The following is an 18,059-nucleotide window of genomic DNA, read 5'->3' as shown; positions in this document are numbered from 1 at the left end:
GAAGGGTCCTGGGTTCAATTCCGGTCAAGGGCATGTACCTTGGTTGCAGGTTGCATCCCGGTCCAGGTGTGTGGGGGAGGCAACCAATTGATTTGTCTCTCTCACATCGATGTTCCTCTCTCTGTGTCTCTCCCACACCCCTCTCTCTAAAAAACAATGGAAAAATATCCTCGGGTGAGGATTAAGAACAACAACAACAAAAATGCTTTCTTTGCCCAGCTGGCATGGTTCAGTGGTTGAACATCGAACCATGAACCAGGAGGTCACCATTTCGATTCCCGGGTTGCAGGTGTGATCCCCAGTGTGGGGCGTGCTGGAGCATGGGCAGCCGACTGATGTTTCTATCTCTCTCTCCCTCTCTGAAATCAATAAAAATATATTTTTTAAAAATAAAAATATGGCATTCAAAAAGGAAGGCTTAAAAAAACATAAGAACTTAAAATATTTCTAAATCTCTGGGTGGCTTTTTTAAAAAATTAGAATAAGAAAAAAAATCAGAAAGAAATCATCAATAGATTTGTCTATACAAAACCCTCAAATTTCTTTATGCTGAAACAACGAGCCTGATAAAAATATTCAAAGAAAATAAAGGAGATTGTTAATCAAAGCTCATAAAAATAAGACAAATATTTAGATTCCCAATGACTAAGTGGGCAAAGGACACAAACAGTATATTTAAAAGATAGGAAGCATAGTGCTTGATAAATATATGGGAATATAGCCAACACATAATAATTGAGAAACAGAAATAAAATGTGGTACCATTCTCATGATTAAATCAGCAAGCAATTTTAAAAAATGTAATAAAAATCAATGCTGGGGAAGACCTAAGGAGTGGCCACATCACATATTACTAGTACAACTCTTTTGGATAGCAGTTGGCAATTGTGATGAGAAAATAGCTCCTCCGAGTTGCTGCCTAGGCAACTGTGATCATCTTGTATATACGCAGTCTGGACATATAAGTAAGGACTGAGTTCAGAATTCCCACCATTAGTTCCCACTTTGCTTTTCCTGACACAGCTTTTAAAATAAACACTTAGGGATGAATTTTCAAAAAGTTAGTGATCACTACCCCAACCAACTTATAAGTGCCTGCCAACCTGCCCGCTCTCGTGACCTGAGATGGAGAACTGCTCTTCATCCGGCTGATTGTGCCCTCCCCACCCCATGTTCCTAATATTTGTAACTAATAAATCTTGTGACTTAATGGAGGGTGGAGGGGGTTAATGGGAGGAAAAGGAGAGGGACATCTGTAATACTTTCAACAATAAAGATAAATTAAAAAGCAAAACAAGAAGAAATTTTGTGACTTTATTTCCTCTGTATGAGTGTACTGAAACTGAGCCTCAAATAAAAAACACCCAGGGTGTTCACTTCCCCAAGATGGGAACTGGGATGCTGAGGGATCTACCTGCGTGGGTGTCTTGTGCCTCCTCATTCAGCAGTTAATAATCTGAATATTCTTAATTTAATACACTAGCTAGTTGGGGGCGGGGGGCAACACAACAATGATTAAATACCTGAAAAAATTTAACCTTTAATGTAATATATTCTATGTAAATCACAGCATTTTTTCTAACAACAAGGAAAAAGGAAACAATGCTAAATATCTACCATTAGGAAATTGGTTAAGTAAATGATGATCTACTTGACAAAAATATTATGTATCCTTAAAAATATTTATGAAGAGTTTCTTTTAAAGTTTGAAATGTGGAAAATGCAAATACTATAAAGATTAAGCAAAATATAGGATATAAACATACATCTTTATAGAACTATGTATAAAAACAACAAAAAAGAGAAATATACCAAAATGCTAATACTGTGTACCAACTATTTTATTAACTGCTTTGTCCTTGAAAAAATGTAAGAGATCTAAGAAAAGAATTATTGGGACATCTGTCCAAGGGATTTAAGGCTGAGTAGGAGAATCAGAAAACGAGAAGACGCAAAATGAACTGTAAATAGGTAGGTAGTCAGTCAATACACTAGAGCAGCGGTTCTCAACCTGTGGGTCGTGACCCCTTTGGAAGTCGAATGACCCTTTCACAGGAAAACACATATATAATTACATATTGTTTTTGTGATTAATCACTATGCTTTAATTATGTTCAATTTGTAACAATGAAAATACATCCTGCATATCAGATATTTACATTACAATTCATTAGTAGCAAAATTACAGTTATGAAGTAGCAACAAAAATAATTTTATGGTTGGGGGTCACCACAACATGAGGAACTGTATTAAAGGGTCGCAGCATTGGGAAGGTTGAGAACCACTGACCTAGACATTTCACTTCTAGGTATTTACTCCAAGGGAATGAAGTCATAGGACCACACAAAGGCTTGTGTGTGAACCCACAGCACAGCCATACACCACTACCACTAGAGCAGTGATGGCGAACCTTTTGAGCTCGGCGTGTCAGCATTTTGAAAAACCCTAACTTAACTCTGGTGCCGTGTCACATATAGAAATTTTTTGGTATTTGCAACCATAGTAAAACAAAGATTTATATTTTTGATATTTATTTTATATATTTAAATGCCATTTAACAAAGAAAAATCAACCAAAAAAAATGAGTTCATGTGTCATCTCTGACACACGTGTCATAGGTTCGCCATCACTGCACTAGAGGGTCTCATGAAGTAACACATAGAAAAGCACTAGCAGAATTCTTGGAAGCACATCTATAACGGATTAGCTTACTTTAGCTCTACCTGCTCATTGCTGTCAGGACTATTCCCCAACTAACCAGACAAGCTCTGCACGTGCTCTCTCTCTCTCAAAAAAAAAAAAAAACTTCAATAATTTCCCATGTCTCAGAATAAAATCTAAATTCTTAATATGGCTTACTGCTTCCTTTTACAGTACCATCTTAAAATTTCTTGCTTTCTCACTGTTTATTTTAAACTAAATATCTTTTTTGCCCTTCTAACCTACTGCTCTTGCCACCAGGCTTTCATAAATGATGCATGTCCTCTTTGGTTCACTCCCTTCTCCCTTCTTCCCCTGAAAAACCCTTTTCATCCTTTTTTTTTTTTTAATGTTTTTATTGATTTTAGAGGGAAAGAGAGAGAAGAAACATCAATGTGAGAAACACCAATCAGATGTCTCCCTACTGGGGATCAAACCCACAACCTGGGCATGTGACCCAACCAGGAATCTAAGAGGCAACCCTTTGGTGCATGGAAGGACACTCAACCAACTGAGCCGTTCCAGCCAGGGCCTCATTCATCATTTTGATTCTAGTTTAAATATCTCTTTCTCCTAGGAGTTTAGTTTTTTTGACCATCTTGATCTGAATTTATAAACAAAAGAATGAATTAATACAGATCAAAGATGTGTCCGGTGGGCTAACAATGACCTCTTTAAGACAAAGTCAAACCTCCAAGACTTATTCTAGAGTCTACGTTTTTTCCATTATTTCAAAATCATAGCTTCACAGTCCAGAGAAAACAGAGATCAAAGAAAAGTTAAGAATGAAAGAGGATTTGGTTAGGCTGGTACTTGTCATCTAAGAAATTAGGTCTGGGCAGTGGGGAGTTACCTTTGGAACAATTTTCAGAGAAAGGTTAATTCTGATACTTGTGAACAATTTAGTACAAGTAGATTGTTCAGGAAAATGACTCAGGTAAACAGAAACAAATGCCACCTCAATATGTCAATAATGTGTTAAGCAGATTAGTATGCTTCACACTTTGAAAAACTGTAGTATAACGTGAGGTTTTTAAGTAGCTCACCTTTTAAGAAATGCCATTTGGTTCAGCAGCCCCAACTCTGTTAAACATGTTTAGGAACCAGTTGAGACATACTCAACACACCCATTTATCTCTTCTATAAACTGTGGCCTGATACTCTGATTTGTTGGAAATTATTGATAAGCTCAAAGCAGAAATTAAACGTACACATACACAATAAAAACAGCAAAGCTGCATAGTTCTTTTCAGATAAAAAAAATTCTAAAGTACATTGTGGTTTAACACAAAGAGCATGAAGTAAGGTTTTGTCATCTGTGTTATTATTATCTTGAGCAAGTAATTAAATGTGTCCTCTGGTAAAAATCTACATAGTTAAGAACAAGTGTTCCATATGGGTATTTTAAAGAATAGGTTACAACATGTATATATTTCAGCACTTTATAGGTGCTGCATAAAAATTGTAAATGTTACTACTATCCCGTGTTTAAGAGATGCTTGGGTAATTAACAAGATCAGAAATAAAAATGACTGAACCCAAATTGGTACATAATTCCCATGTATTTGCCCTCTTTTAGTCATACTTAAAATAGCTAGTTATTTACTCATCCCATAGGGAATATAATTTATCAGTAAAAAATTAGATATCTGAATATTTCACAATGGTATCTCAAAGTTAAGTATCAGATAAATCTGAGGAAATACTCAATACCAGGAAATGTGGTTTTTCACTTTGTGTTATTTTGTTGCCTATAGTCACAGTTCAAACAAACTGAACACTCGGGAAGGCTGCGGGAGTTCAAATGCCTGTCAAATGCTTGCCTCAAGCCTCAACAGAAAATAAACTAAGATGTAATGGCTTTTCATTGAGACAGAAAAAAACAAAACAAAACACACGGCATCAGTATGGGAAAACAAGGACGCCATGCACCACAATAACCACTGGGAAGGCTTTTGTTTGCCAACCAAAGCCTCAGCAACCATTACTGCATCTGAGACACATATAGTTTAAGAGTAACTGGCATATGGCCACATCCATTTCTCAGTTCTATTACTTCAACATCAGTAACTGAATTGTATTTCTTCATACCAATGACAAATAATTAAAGAAAGCAAATGAATGTATAAAAATAATTTCATCTAGTTATAGGCTCTAATATTACTTTATGGTATAGCTTTCCTACAGTGATTACATAAAATCTTTCTTGCTTTAACAAAGTATACTTGGAAAAAGTATTATGACTCTCTTGCCCTGACACTAAATTTTTTAAAAAGCTGTAGGATATTAAATATGAACTAGAGACAAACTGTAAAAGCTAAAGTGTCTTTAAAACATATTAAAATTAACCAAAGGATCAAGGGGTCACCTGGCACTAGTAAAACACCTTCATATATTAACTATGAGTTGACTAAATTGATTTTAATCTTAAACATGTGATACATCTAAATTTCTGTATTTTTCTTCAAAGCAGTCATGCTTGACTCATTAAATTCATATTCCAATGAACATATCATTACTGAAAACATCTTTGGGCCCTCCTTTCAAATATTACTAAGGGTCAGTTTTAAGTCACACAAGGAAAAAAAAACCCCACCTCTTTTAAAACAAAAAATAGTATTATTAAACTTGTTTGTCAAAAAAGAATTTACGTGTGCCCTAACCAGTTTGGCTCAGTGGCTAGAGCGTCGGCCTGCAGACTGAAGGGTCCCAAGTTCGATTCCGGTCAAGGGCATGTACCTTGGTTGCGGGCACATCCCTAGTAGGGGGTGTGCAGGAGGCAGCTGATCGATGTTTCTCTCTCATCGATGTTTTTAACTTTCTATCTCTCTCCCTTCCTCTCTGTAAAAAATCAATAAAATATATTTTTTTTAAAAAGAATTTACGTGTAATTTTTCTATCACATTTAAAAATAACATGTTCCATTTGACAGTACTTCCAAAAATCTATTTCCCTAAAATGTTGTGCTAAATGGCAGCTGGGTTTTAAGTAAGTGCATCACCTCTAACAGTGACTCTTCAGAAGGGAACAATGTTCACTTGGCTGTATTTAATCTTAGATTCTTGTTTTAGAAATTTTAGAATTTGTTTTATGTAATCAAACCTTGTAAGTATATGTCAAGATTATTTCTTTTTAAGGATTATATACCTATCTACTGAAAGGGGTGAATCACAGTTCGTTGAGAAACCAGCTGTTTTTTCACAGCAAGACATGGACTGCAGCCACTGACCATCTAGTACTTGTCAAGCCATAGCCACCAGATTATTCACTATGTATCAATCACTAAATCACCTTTGATGAGTAAACTGAAATCTTGTTTCACCTATATCCAAGGCCACTACACTTCTCTAAACCAAGTATTACAGAAAATAAAACCACTCAAGAAATCTTTTGGCTCAATTCAGAACTCCAATTCTAATCACTCTTTTAAATCAAATGTTCTTTCTTTAAACTATAGTCATGTGTGTCTATAATTAAAACTGGGGATTAGTTTTAACACGATCACTAAATGATTACATATATGCAATAATTAAAAGTTAGGTTCATTTATTAAGTGTTCTATAAAATACCACATCCTCTGCTAGATTCTGTGTGTATCCATGTGAAGACATCTAAGACCTAGGAGCTACAAGTCCAATAAGTAAACAAAAATTATATTCTGTGCACCCCATGTTCATTGCAGCATTATTTTAAATAGCCAAGACATAGAAACAACCTAAATGCCCATCAATAGGTGAATGAATAAATAAAATGTGGTATACAACTACACAGAATATTATTCAGCCATAAAAAAGAAAACACTCCTGCCATTTGTGACAATATGGATGGACCTGAGAGCATTATGCGAAGTAAAATAAGTCAATCAGAGGAAGACAAATACTGTATGATTTCACTTATATGTGGAATCTTAAAAAAACCCCACCCAAACAAAAAAATAGAATTCATAGATACAGAAAAAATATTGGTGACTGCCCAGGGTGGGGGTAGGGGGGTCTGGAGGGGTGGGAATAATGAGTGAAGGTGGTCAAAAGGTACAAACTTCTAGTTATAACATAAGTAAGTCCTGGGGATGTAACGTATAGTATAGTGACTATAGTTAGTTATACTGTATTGTATACTTGAAAGTTGCTAAGAGAATAAATCTTTAAATCACAAGAAAAAAAGTTTTGTAACTCTATGTAGTGATGGATATTAACTAGTCTCTTTGTGGTGATCATTTTGCAATACATACAAATAGTGAATCATTATGTTGTATACCTAAAACTAATATAATGTTGTATGTCAATTATATCTAATTTAAAAATTAAAAAAAATATTCTAACATGGTCTTTGTTAAATAGTAGTAAGATTTGCAGGGGCTTAATAAAGAGCTATTTATAAAAAATTGCCTAAAAAGACAGACAAGAACAAATGCTGGTGGGGAATGTAGAAAATTAGAACTCTCATAGACTGCTAGTGGAAATGTAAAATGATAAAGTGGCTTTGGAAAATAGTTCAGCAGTTTCTGAAAAGATTTAACATCAAGCTACTATATGACCCAGCAATTCTGCTCCTAATAAAATAAAAATACCTGTCCACACAAAAACTTGTACATGAATATTTGTATCAGCATTATTCATAATAGCCAAAAAACGTAAAAATATCCTTGAGTGAGGCTTAACAAAAAACAAACAAAAAAATCAGATCCCAATAAGTACTCTAAAAGCATGAGGTCCTAAAATGACTGATGTGAAGAACAGAGGTAAGGAAGGCTCATACAAAGGTGCTCCATCAAGAGTTAGACCCTGAAGGAAGAACAGAATTTTGAATGAGGAAGAATTACTCTGGGCAGGTGGGGAAGGCTGCACAAAGATATAGAGGTAGAAGGTATTTAAGGGTCTGAATAATGGTGAATGATTTTTGTTTGGGGGCATTTGAGTACTGGAGAGATCAGAACTTTAAGTTTTACTTAATTATTATCAAGAGGCCTGTGTACCTTAAAATCAATAAGAAAAAGAAGAGAATGAGAAATCCAAAGTTGGAGAGCCATTTGGCTAGGTAATGATGCAATTAACTGAGAAAGAGATTATGAGAAGAATATATCTAGGTAGAAGAATAGGAAGGGGAAAATGTTGAATTTTAAGTAATTTGAGATCCAGGTGTATAAAGCATCAATAAAGAGTTATTTGTGCATTATCTTAGTACTCTGATTTATAATATCAACTCTGGTTGCTAAGAGGCTTTTAATGTTTATTTCTTAGGTATGATCATGCTAACCTCCAGTTCTAGACATGTACCACTAGGATTTAGCTAGCACTGGCTCTATTACTTTAGGAGAAAAAAAACAAACCAACAACTTAATAGCAATGCAAAACAAGTGAGGAACATGTACCGACCTGTACTTCTGCCATTTATGTAGCAATTTCCTTGTATGTCAATACCATTGTTCACAGCCTGCAATTTTTAAAGGGTGCCTGCCAATGGGGTAATACAATCCAACTTCCCTGTACGCTACTTATTAAGGAAAAGGAGTGATCAAAAGATGAAATTCCTTTAATAAGTATACTTAAAATACTTCAGTGTTGGTGGTTTAATGTATTAAAACAATCTTTGTAAACTCAGTATGAAAGCATCACTTTCATAAGCAATCCTTAAGTTAGTTTTATATGAATAAAATTTAACCTTTTCTAATAAGTGATGTTGATTATGTACTAGAAATTAAATTACTGGAATGCTATATTCCTACTTCAAAATAACCATAGCCAGAAACTACCCTATAAACATATATACAAGATGCTATAGGGAAAACACAACACAGACATCTATCTCTAATATACTTACTTAATTTTAACTTATGATAATCAAAGCAGGCAAAATAGTGTATATATTTTTCTAGTTAGCATCAATACAGTGAAGAAATTCATAATCTATACATGGATAAGAGAAATAACAAAGTGGCATTCACAGGGTTCTTTAAATAAGCAAGTAATCTTTAGAAAGACTTGATTTGAATTCCTTGATCTCTGCCAAAGTCCATCTGTTTATACCAGTTGTTTAGAAAGCACTCAATAGGATATTTCCAAAGAGCAAATGGCAGGTCAAGTTTAGAACATGTGACTTCCTCTCTATATTTAAATAGTACACAGTGAGTAAGAATCAGAGTCTACAAAGGACACTGGAGAAAGCCTGCATTCTTCATCTTCAAAGAAAAAAACATTGAAAGGTAAAAAAATTGCAATTTTCTCAATGACATATTAAAACCAAATGTAACTTTTAACATATATTTCCAAAATTAAAATTTGAGTTTTAAGTTTAAAAGAATAGTTAAATATGCTCAACATGGGCCAGTTGCATTATCTCAATTGTGGCAAGCCATTAGATGCAAATACAGGCTAAAAGGAAATTAGCCTTAATTTAAAAAGGGCTCACTATTAAACTTTTGGTGTATGTCTGTATTATGTCTTCACAGTTCGCTTCTAAAATACACTGGTCTAAGACACAGATTCAAGTTCTAGTTCTGGTCATTTTTAGATATGCATCCTCACAGGATATGCTTTTCTATCTGAGCCCATTTGTAAAATGTAAGGGTTGATTTTGATCACTTCTAAATGAACCAAAATAGTGCCATTTCCCCAGTGATGGGAAGAAGGTTCCTTCATTTTTCTCCACTTTTAACAAAGCTAGTTCTTAAATTTGTTTGTGATCCAAGTCTTAGACTAAATTTCTGTACATATTTTTAAACAGGAAAATGATGTTCAAGGTATCACTTATTAGCCTTTGCCTTCTGTCGGTTGGTAACACTTTGGAGACATTAACTACTTCAAGTTCCATGGAAGTCTCCAATTCCATGATGAGTTTGAATTCTGAGGCAACCACAAATTTTCAAATGACCTCAAAACTCAAGAGAAGCCCAAATACTGAGACAGACCCGAATATCAAGACAACTTCAAATTTCCAAATGTCTCTGAATCCCACGATGAGCCCAAATTCTAAGACAAACCCGAATTCCAAGACAACCTCAAAGCCCAAGACAACCTCAAAGCCCAAGACAACTCTGAAAACATCTGTGACCTCAAAGATACCCACCACCATGAAGATGACAACTGTGAAAAGTGGTGGCACCACACTGAATCCAAAGGACAATATTCACTTTCTCTTCTATGTAATATTTTTGCTGTTTTGTGTGCAATGAAGCTTAAGTGGACTTGAACTGTCTGCATTTCTATCTCAGTTCTTTATTATCTGCACAGTAGGAAAATCAAATTTATTTCAACTTCCTTCTAGGAAATTATCATTATCCTAGCTTAATTTAGTTGTTTGCAAATTTTAATTGTGTAAGCTTAATTATTACTTTAATATAGCTTCCTTCCTTATAAATGCTTTTAAAAAGCACAAAATACCAATGTTTGCAAAACTGAACTGAAAATTAGATCTTTGCATTAAAGGCATAAGAGAAGAAATGATATTGGTGTTTAACCAAAGTATGCTTCTGTGTAGGTGAGAGGAAAGGAGGTAGGGGATGAAGAGTAATGTGTATTGTTCTTATATTATTTTATTTTTTCAGTGCTCTATGAAACAATACACCTGTGTCACTATATTTCATGAATGTATAATAGCAATATGTTATTACAATAAAAATGATGGTTATTCTGCTAATCTTTGTAATGTATTACGTCAGCTGCTCCAATGAAAAGATTCTCTTGCTTTGGGTAAACCTTTGTTTTGTATTTCAAAAGGTCATTTGTAAATCAGATGCCTAGAATTCAGAATTCATGCTATTCTACTAAGGTTAATCTAACCCCCAAACCTAGTATTGAATTTTAAGTGATAATAACCACCCTATTAACAGTGTAGTTTTAAAGGTTTGAAACCCAACTCTGATTCTTTACTAGTTGTGCTATCATGAGTTAAATACATAAACCGGTGGGATTCCCAAACGAACTTCGATAATAAACTGATTACAAATGAATCACTTGGGGTGCCTGTTCAAATATACAGATTAGGCTCTACCTTTGATATTTTGATTTGGCAACCCGAAGTAGGGCCAGGGAAATGTTTGTTTGTTTGAATTCTCCTAGGCATTCTGATAGCTAGGTTTGGGAATGACTAGCAACTGACTGCTCTAAGTTTCAGTTTATATACATGTCAATCACTGTTACTAACAATACCTCAGAAAGTTACTGTAAGGGTTAAATGAAAAATTATATAATATGCATAGTTTGTCTGATGCAGAGAGAGAGAGAGCACTCAGTAAATGTTAGCTATTATTATTACTACCACCACCCAAGAAGCAATTGCCAGGCATTTCAGTGCTCAAGAGGAAGACTCTTCACTGTAACTTTTAAGTTTTATATTTTTAACTAGAGTCCTGATGCATGAAATTCATGCAAGAGTAGGCCTTCCTTCCCCCGGCTGCCGGCACTGCCTTCCTTCTGGCACCCAGGACCCGGGCTTCCCTCTGGCTGCCAGCAGGCACCCAGGACCCTGGCTTCCCTTGCAGCCCTGGCTTCATCCAGAAGGTCGTCCAGAAGGACATCTGGTCTAATTAGCATATTACACTTTTATTATTACAAAATAATATGTGCTCTTGGCAACAAGTCTAACAGTACAGAGATATATAACAGAAATATTATAAATGGTTCTCTACCTCCTCCAAACAGACTCCCCTGAGATAATGTGAGCATTATTTAATATTATTGCTCAGTCTATACATATTACACACACACACACTACTCTGCACCCTGTATGTGTCAGAATCGTGCTTCTGGGTCATTAGAGGACTTCTGTTACTTTTGCCAGCATAGAACCCATTTTTCCTCATTCTGATATCGGCAATCCAACTTTCCTATGGGAAACCCTGCTCCGTAATCTTCTCTTTTCAGTTCATGCAATTTGAGTAGGACTAGCTTCACCACTGAAGCTGAAAGGATACATAAAGAGGAAAGTCATGATGCAGAGTTGAATGTGAAGTCAAGAGAGAGTCAAAGAGCATGACGGACAGCCAGTTTTGCCTCCACCTGGGCAGAATCTGCCCCCCCACCCCCACTTTTTCCCCCCCAGAATCTACTTTAATGCATGTGTTTCCTGAGGCCTATCATCTCAAGAGAATGGCTTCTTTGCAATAGTAAAGGCCTAACTAAAACAACTTAATTGATTTGTCACGATCTCATTTCTAAAATTAAAATGTAGTAACTGATAATGAGGAAGATAAAAGAAAGAGGGAAGCATTTTACATGACTAGGGTTCTAGAATGGGAAGAGATGGGGATGTTATTGAGAAAGAGAATATGGTGTGAAGAAGTTGATTTAAATATACAGTGAATTAAGCTTTGAACATTAGAAGTCTGAAATGTCTGTGGACTATCTGTAAGGACACTGAAATCCACAGCTCAAAAGACTAATACATGGTAGTCTAAGCCACAGAAGCATAGCAATAGCAAAAGAGAACCCAAGGATTCTCTGACAAGTTAGCTGTGCAGAGACAAGGCCCTCACTACAATGTGGCCTTGTCCAGTGGAGGAACCGGGCTCTCTGCTCTGAGCCACTGTGTGCTCTTCTGTCCCGGAGCAAGGGCTCCCCACCAGGTGAAAATGAGGCCAGGAAGAGCTCTAGATCTAAGGAAAAAAATGAAAGGACTGAAATCTAAAATTGGCAGCAGATTCATAGTTTCCTGTCTGCCTCTCCCATGAAGTTTTTGTGACCTATAAAATTCTGTACAGAGTATATTTGAGGTTTTCTTTGATTTTTCTTATTTTTTGTTTGTTTTTCAATATGACTCTGCTGCCTACAATTACACAGCTAATAAGCAGTACAGCTGGGAATCCTCAGCACCCTCAAGTCACCATATTAGATAGGTTTCCTGGAAATCCCACTGGTTTAACCCCAGAGGGTGTATGCATCAGGCCCATCCTATCTTCATTTGGCCTTTCCAGATCATTATAGAGAAGGGACACAATCTTACAGTATCTGATCCTGAAGAAAATACCTTGTTTTGAGGTTTCTGAGAAACCTTGCTACTTATAAACTAGTAAGAGAGAGGAGGACACACATCTATTTACCTCTCATACCAATGTTTTACTTTTCATTATTTAGGCATATTAGGGAAAGTCAAAATACACTACTCGTATTAAAGATTAGGTTAGAATATAAATATGGTTCATCTCAATTATAAAAAAAAAATAAATTATCTTAAACAGTTTAGACACAGCACCTGAGATGAAATTGGAGAGAAGACTTCCATGGGAAGGTGAAGAGTTGTTATTCAGAGTTGTTAAAGAGGCACGCTAAGGATAAATGCAAGTTCTATACTTTCCTGATACCCTAACACCCCAGTTCTTGGGACTTCTTGGTCTTAACGCTATTTGAATTATCTGATGAAGTGAGTTTCCGATCTTCTACCTTCCTGTCTTCACTCTTTTCGCATTATTTCTCAAGCTCCATTTGTTTTTTACACACTGCCAAGTTTTTGCCACCCATGGCTATCGAGTCTACTGATATATTCTTCAACTTATGTTAAATTCAGGAACTCAGAGTAATTCCTATAGCAAGCGAATAGCAAAATTAAGACTAAAGTCCTTGAGATTCTAAAGCCGATGGTCTCTCTTATTACATCACATTGTCTCTAATGTTCAATTAATCATGAGTTTATGTCATGCTAAATGGGAAAAAGTAAAACTGACCAAATAATGTCACAGATGAGTTCTCAAAAGACAGAATGAAGCAGAAAGAAAAAACAAGGGAAGAGGAAGCAATGCAAGCATCACACCTATTGTTAAGGAGTTCACATCATTTCCATAAAAGCTTTCTCGGAACTAGCTTTAATTGAAGACAGCATGAATAAACAATCAATTTTCCAAGCTGTCACCTATGCTGTCTTTAGAGAAATTTCCCACAGCTTCTCTGAATTATTTGTTAAATCACACTGATGCTGTCTTATTCAGCATATTACTAAAAATTCTCAGAAAGACACTTAAAAATTCATTTCTGCTTTAAAAAAAAGTCAGATTATCATGTTGTGGATATTGTTTACTCAGAATACACCTGAAAACATAAGATTCTTTATGAATTTTTTACTCTTGGTAATTACTCCACTGTAGGTAGTATAAAAAAATTGATGTAGAGCCCAGGTGGTATGGCTCAGTGGTTGAACCAGGAGGTCACGATTGGATTCCGGTCAGGGCACATGCCTGGGTTATGGGCTCGATCCCCAGTAAGGGGTGTGCATGGGTTGTGGGCTCGATCCCCAGTAAGGGGTGTGTAGAAGGCAGCCGATTAATGATTATCTCTCATCATTGATGTTTCTATCGCTCTCCCTCTCCTTTCCTCTCTGAAATCAATAAAAACATTTTTTTTTAAACTGATGTAGGAAAAAGAAGCCAATATAAAATAGGTAGTATAAAAAGCAATTTCTAATACATTGAGCATCATTTTGGGGCAGGTTGGCTATTTACCCAGCTATATTCTCCCAGGTAAACTTGTTTTCAATTCTAGTAAAGTCAAATGGGAAAAACCAAACTTGCTGTCTCTCTACATTTGCTATCATTTTTAAAAATTCTGTTAAGAGAAACTACAATGTAGTATTTCTTACCTTCGTGCAACATAATAAAATATAGGATTCCCAGCTTTGGAAGTCCCAGCTTGGTAGAAAATATTTAATGTTTTCAAAGCCTTGAACTCCTCTTTTTCATGTACTTGATGCCTGCAAGAAAAAAAAAAAAGGAAAAGAGTGAGTCATAGGCTTTATATTGTCCATTGAGTACTTAGGAAAATCTACAATCAGACCAATGATAAAATATGCAAAATGACAAAATATTAAGAGAAGTAGATAGGTGTCTTTCTCCCTCTCTCTGAAGGGCAACTTAACAACATGTACCAAAATTTTCAAGGTGTCACTCTTTGAACAACAAAGAGTAGTTCTTAGGACTACCCTAAGAAAACTAGTGGACAAGGATATCTACCATACAATTGTTTATTTTTTTTTCCAGAAAGAAGCTTTTGAGTATTAATTTATTGATTTTTAAGAGTTCAGTTTATCAACTCTTTTCTGGTTTATTGATTTTGAATGAGTGAGAAAGGCCTTCCTTTGCCCATATTTTCTTCTTCATGGGAGTTGATTCTCACGACTCGTATAAGCATCTTTTTCCAGATAGTTACTCAGTTGTATCACCACCATTTATTAACAGTCCATTCTAATCTGCCTGATTCTGAATACCATTTTTATCATATATTAAATTCCCATGTGGATTTATTTCTGAAAAAATCATGATTTATTTTTTATTTATTCTGCTGAACACTCAGTGTCTTTAACCTGCAATTTATGTCATTCACTAACCTTGGAAAATTCTCATCTGTTGTCTCTTCAGATATTACCTCTTTACTATTCTCTCTAAGCTCTATTTCTGAAACACCAACTAGACACATTGGACCTTCCTATTCTATCACCTAACCTCTGTTAACTTCTTTCATATTTTCCATTTCATTATGTTTCTGCCCTGACTGGATGCTAGTTCATTTGCTCAGAAATTATCTTCCAGAAAATAAAATAATAACTTATTTTAAAAATATATTTTCTTTTACCTAATATTTCTATGTGTCTTGTATCTGGGGCATGAGAGAAAGGGGAAGTTATATTATCTCATTCCACAGTGTTGCTGGTACCAGGTTAACATTTGTTTAATATTAATGGAAACAACCTAGATATCATTTGATAAGGGCAATAGGTACACATGTGTATAAATGACTGGGAGACTACAGTGGGGCCTTGACTTATGAGTGTCACAACTAACGAGTTTTTTGAAATAACAGCTGTCTCTCCGCCAATTCTTTGCATTGAGTTGATAGAGTAATTTGAGTTAACAAGCTCCTTAATGAGCTCCTTAACGAGCTCGGTCTCGGAATGAATTAAACTCGTAAGTCAAGGCCCCACTGTATTTGCCAAATGTTAACTGAATTATCTCTAAGAGGCAAAGCAACAAAAATTTTTAACTTTTTTCTTTAGATTTGTTTTAAATAATTTAATAATTTTTATTTTTATAGTTGAGAAAATTATAAAGCTACCCTCATTAAAAAAAAAAGAAAAATGGGTCTTAAAGAGCATTAATGGGAACTTAGAAGAGAGCAATAATAACTAACATTTATTAAAGTATTTTATATAGAGTATATCAGACACTGTTCTAAGTATCTTGCATAAATCATTTAGTCATCAAAAGCACAGAAGATTGTTTGTAATGGAAGGTAGGGTCTTAGGTAAAAGGAGTAATGACGTTTCCTTAGACAAATAGCTAGGACATCCTAAGAAATACTGAATAAAAAAAATAGGTTTATATTTTCGCATTATGTAATTTTCAATAAGGCAATATGAAAGCTTTGTGTGGAAAATATTCATTTTAATTAATAGGAATAAATATTTGTTACACTGAGAACAATATAACAGAGCTAAACATAACATTAAGCTAGAAAGAAGATTGTTATGAATTCATTCATTTTTCAACAATATCAAATAATTGAAGTTATGTGTACAGAAAGAACTATGACCTATAGTAACTCCCCCTTATTCCTAGGGTACACGTTCCAAGACCCTCAGTGGATGCCTGAAAACACAAATAGTACCAAACCCTACATATACATTATTGTTTCTTCCTATACACACATACCTATAATAAAGTTGTTTATAAATTAGGCACAGTATGAGAAAAATAACAATAATAATAAAATAGAACAATTATAATGATATCTACACTAATAAAAGAGAAAAATGGTAATTGGTGTACGACGCTACCCTTTTCATTGGCTAATCAGGGCTATATGCAAATTAACTGCCAACTAAGATGGCGGTTAATTTGCATATGTAGGCACAATGCAGGGAGGCGAAAGGGAAAGCAGGGAAAGCAGGAAGAAGCCCGCTGCCACTGACAGTGATCGGAAACCCAGGGGGGAGCTAAGAGCTGGGGCCGCCTTTGCCCTGCCCCCCAGCCATGATCGGAGAATCAGGCGCCTTTGCCGCCCTGGCCAGTGATAGCAGGAAGTAGGGGTGGAGCCAGCGATGGGAGCTGGGCACGGTTGAAGCTGGCAGTCCCGGGAGCTAGGGGTCCCTTGCCTGGGCCTAAAGCGGAGCCCATGATCGCGGGGCCGCTGCAGCTGCGGGTCCCCGCTGCCCGGGCTGGACGCCTCAGCCAGAGGCGTCCTGCAGGGGCAGGGGCGGAGTCCGCGCGATCGCGGCGCCCCCTGCTGCCACTGCGGGTCCCCGCTGCCCGGGCTGGACACCTAGGCCAGAGGCGTTAGGCCTGGGCAGGGGCGGAGCCTGCAACCGCGGGGAGCTGGGGGTCCCCTGCCCAGGCCTAATGCTTCGGCCAGAGGCGTTAGGCCTGGGCAGGGGCAGAGCGAGAGAGCGCAGCGCTGGTGCCGCTGCGGGTCCCCACGGCCCGGGCCGGATGCCTCAGCCAGAGGCGTTAGGCCTGGGCAGGGGCAGAGCGGGAGATCGCAGGGAGCTGGGAGTCCCCTGCCCAGGACTAATGCCTTGGCCAGAGGCGTTAGGCCTGGGCAGGGGCAGAGCCTGTAACCGCGGGACCCCCAGCCATGATCGGAAGCCTCCCTCTGCCGGAGGCCTCAGGCCTGGTCAAGGGGCCCATCCGGTGATTGGTGATCAGAGGGTGATGAGGGTCAACTCCTCTGGCCGAGGCATCAGGCCTGGGCGGGGGGCTGGGAGGTCCCCTGCCCAGGAGGCATCAGGCCTGGGTGGGGGGCGGAGCCGGGGATTGGGGGGATATGATGGTCCCCTTGCCCAGGCCTGAAGCCTGGGTCAGAAGCATCAGGCTTGGGCGGGGGGTGGAGCAAGCGATCAGAGGGAGATGGGAGTCCCCTGCCCAGGCATGATTCCTGGGCCAGAGGCCTCAGGCCTGGGCGGGAGTCAGAGCCAGTGATCGGGGGGGGGGGGGGGGGATGGGAGTCCCCTGTCCAAGCCTGACGCCTCTGGCGGAGGCGTCAGGCCTGGGCAAGGGGTCGATCAGGCGATCGGAGGGTGATGGGGGTCTACGCCTCTGGCCTAGGCATCAGGCCTGGGCAAGGGGCAGAGCCAACAATCGGAGGGGTCTGGGGGTCCCCTGCCCAGGCCTGATACCTGGGCCAGAGGCATCAGGCCTGGGCAAGGGGCCAATCCTGCGATTGGAGGGTGATGGGGGTTAACGCCTAAGGGCTCCCAGTATGTGAGAGGGGGCAGGCTGGGCTGAGGGACACTCCCCCCCCACACACACACCCAGTGCACGAATTTCGTGCACCGGGCCCCTAGTATTGTAATAAAACCTATGTGAATGGCTTCGTGTTCATTATTAAGTAAAATCAGGGTACTTGACTATGAGCACTGCAATAGTTTATCTGATGACCAAG

At 37.8% G+C, this 18,059-nt stretch overlaps 1 protein-coding gene across 2 annotated transcripts in view; it reads right to left on the bottom strand.

Annotated features, from left to right (window-relative positions):
• NF1 (neurofibromin 1) overlaps positions 1–18,059 on the bottom strand; it is a 238,183-nt gene that overhangs the window by 76,941 nt on the left and 143,183 nt on the right. For both annotated transcript variants that reach the window (XM_081109596.1, XM_081109597.1), the window contains one exon: positions 14,266–14,376. In XM_081109596.1, coding sequence (XP_080965722.1) covers positions 14,266–14,376 — 111 coding nt within the window. The remainder of the gene's footprint in view (positions 1–14,265; positions 14,377–18,059) is intronic.

Source organism: Myotis nattereri (assembly GCF_964212035.1).
Source record: "Myotis nattereri genome assembly, chromosome: 16".
NCBI lineage: Eukaryota > Metazoa > Chordata > Mammalia > Chiroptera > Vespertilionidae > Myotis > Myotis nattereri.
This window is presented reverse-complemented; position numbering and strand designations above follow the sequence as displayed.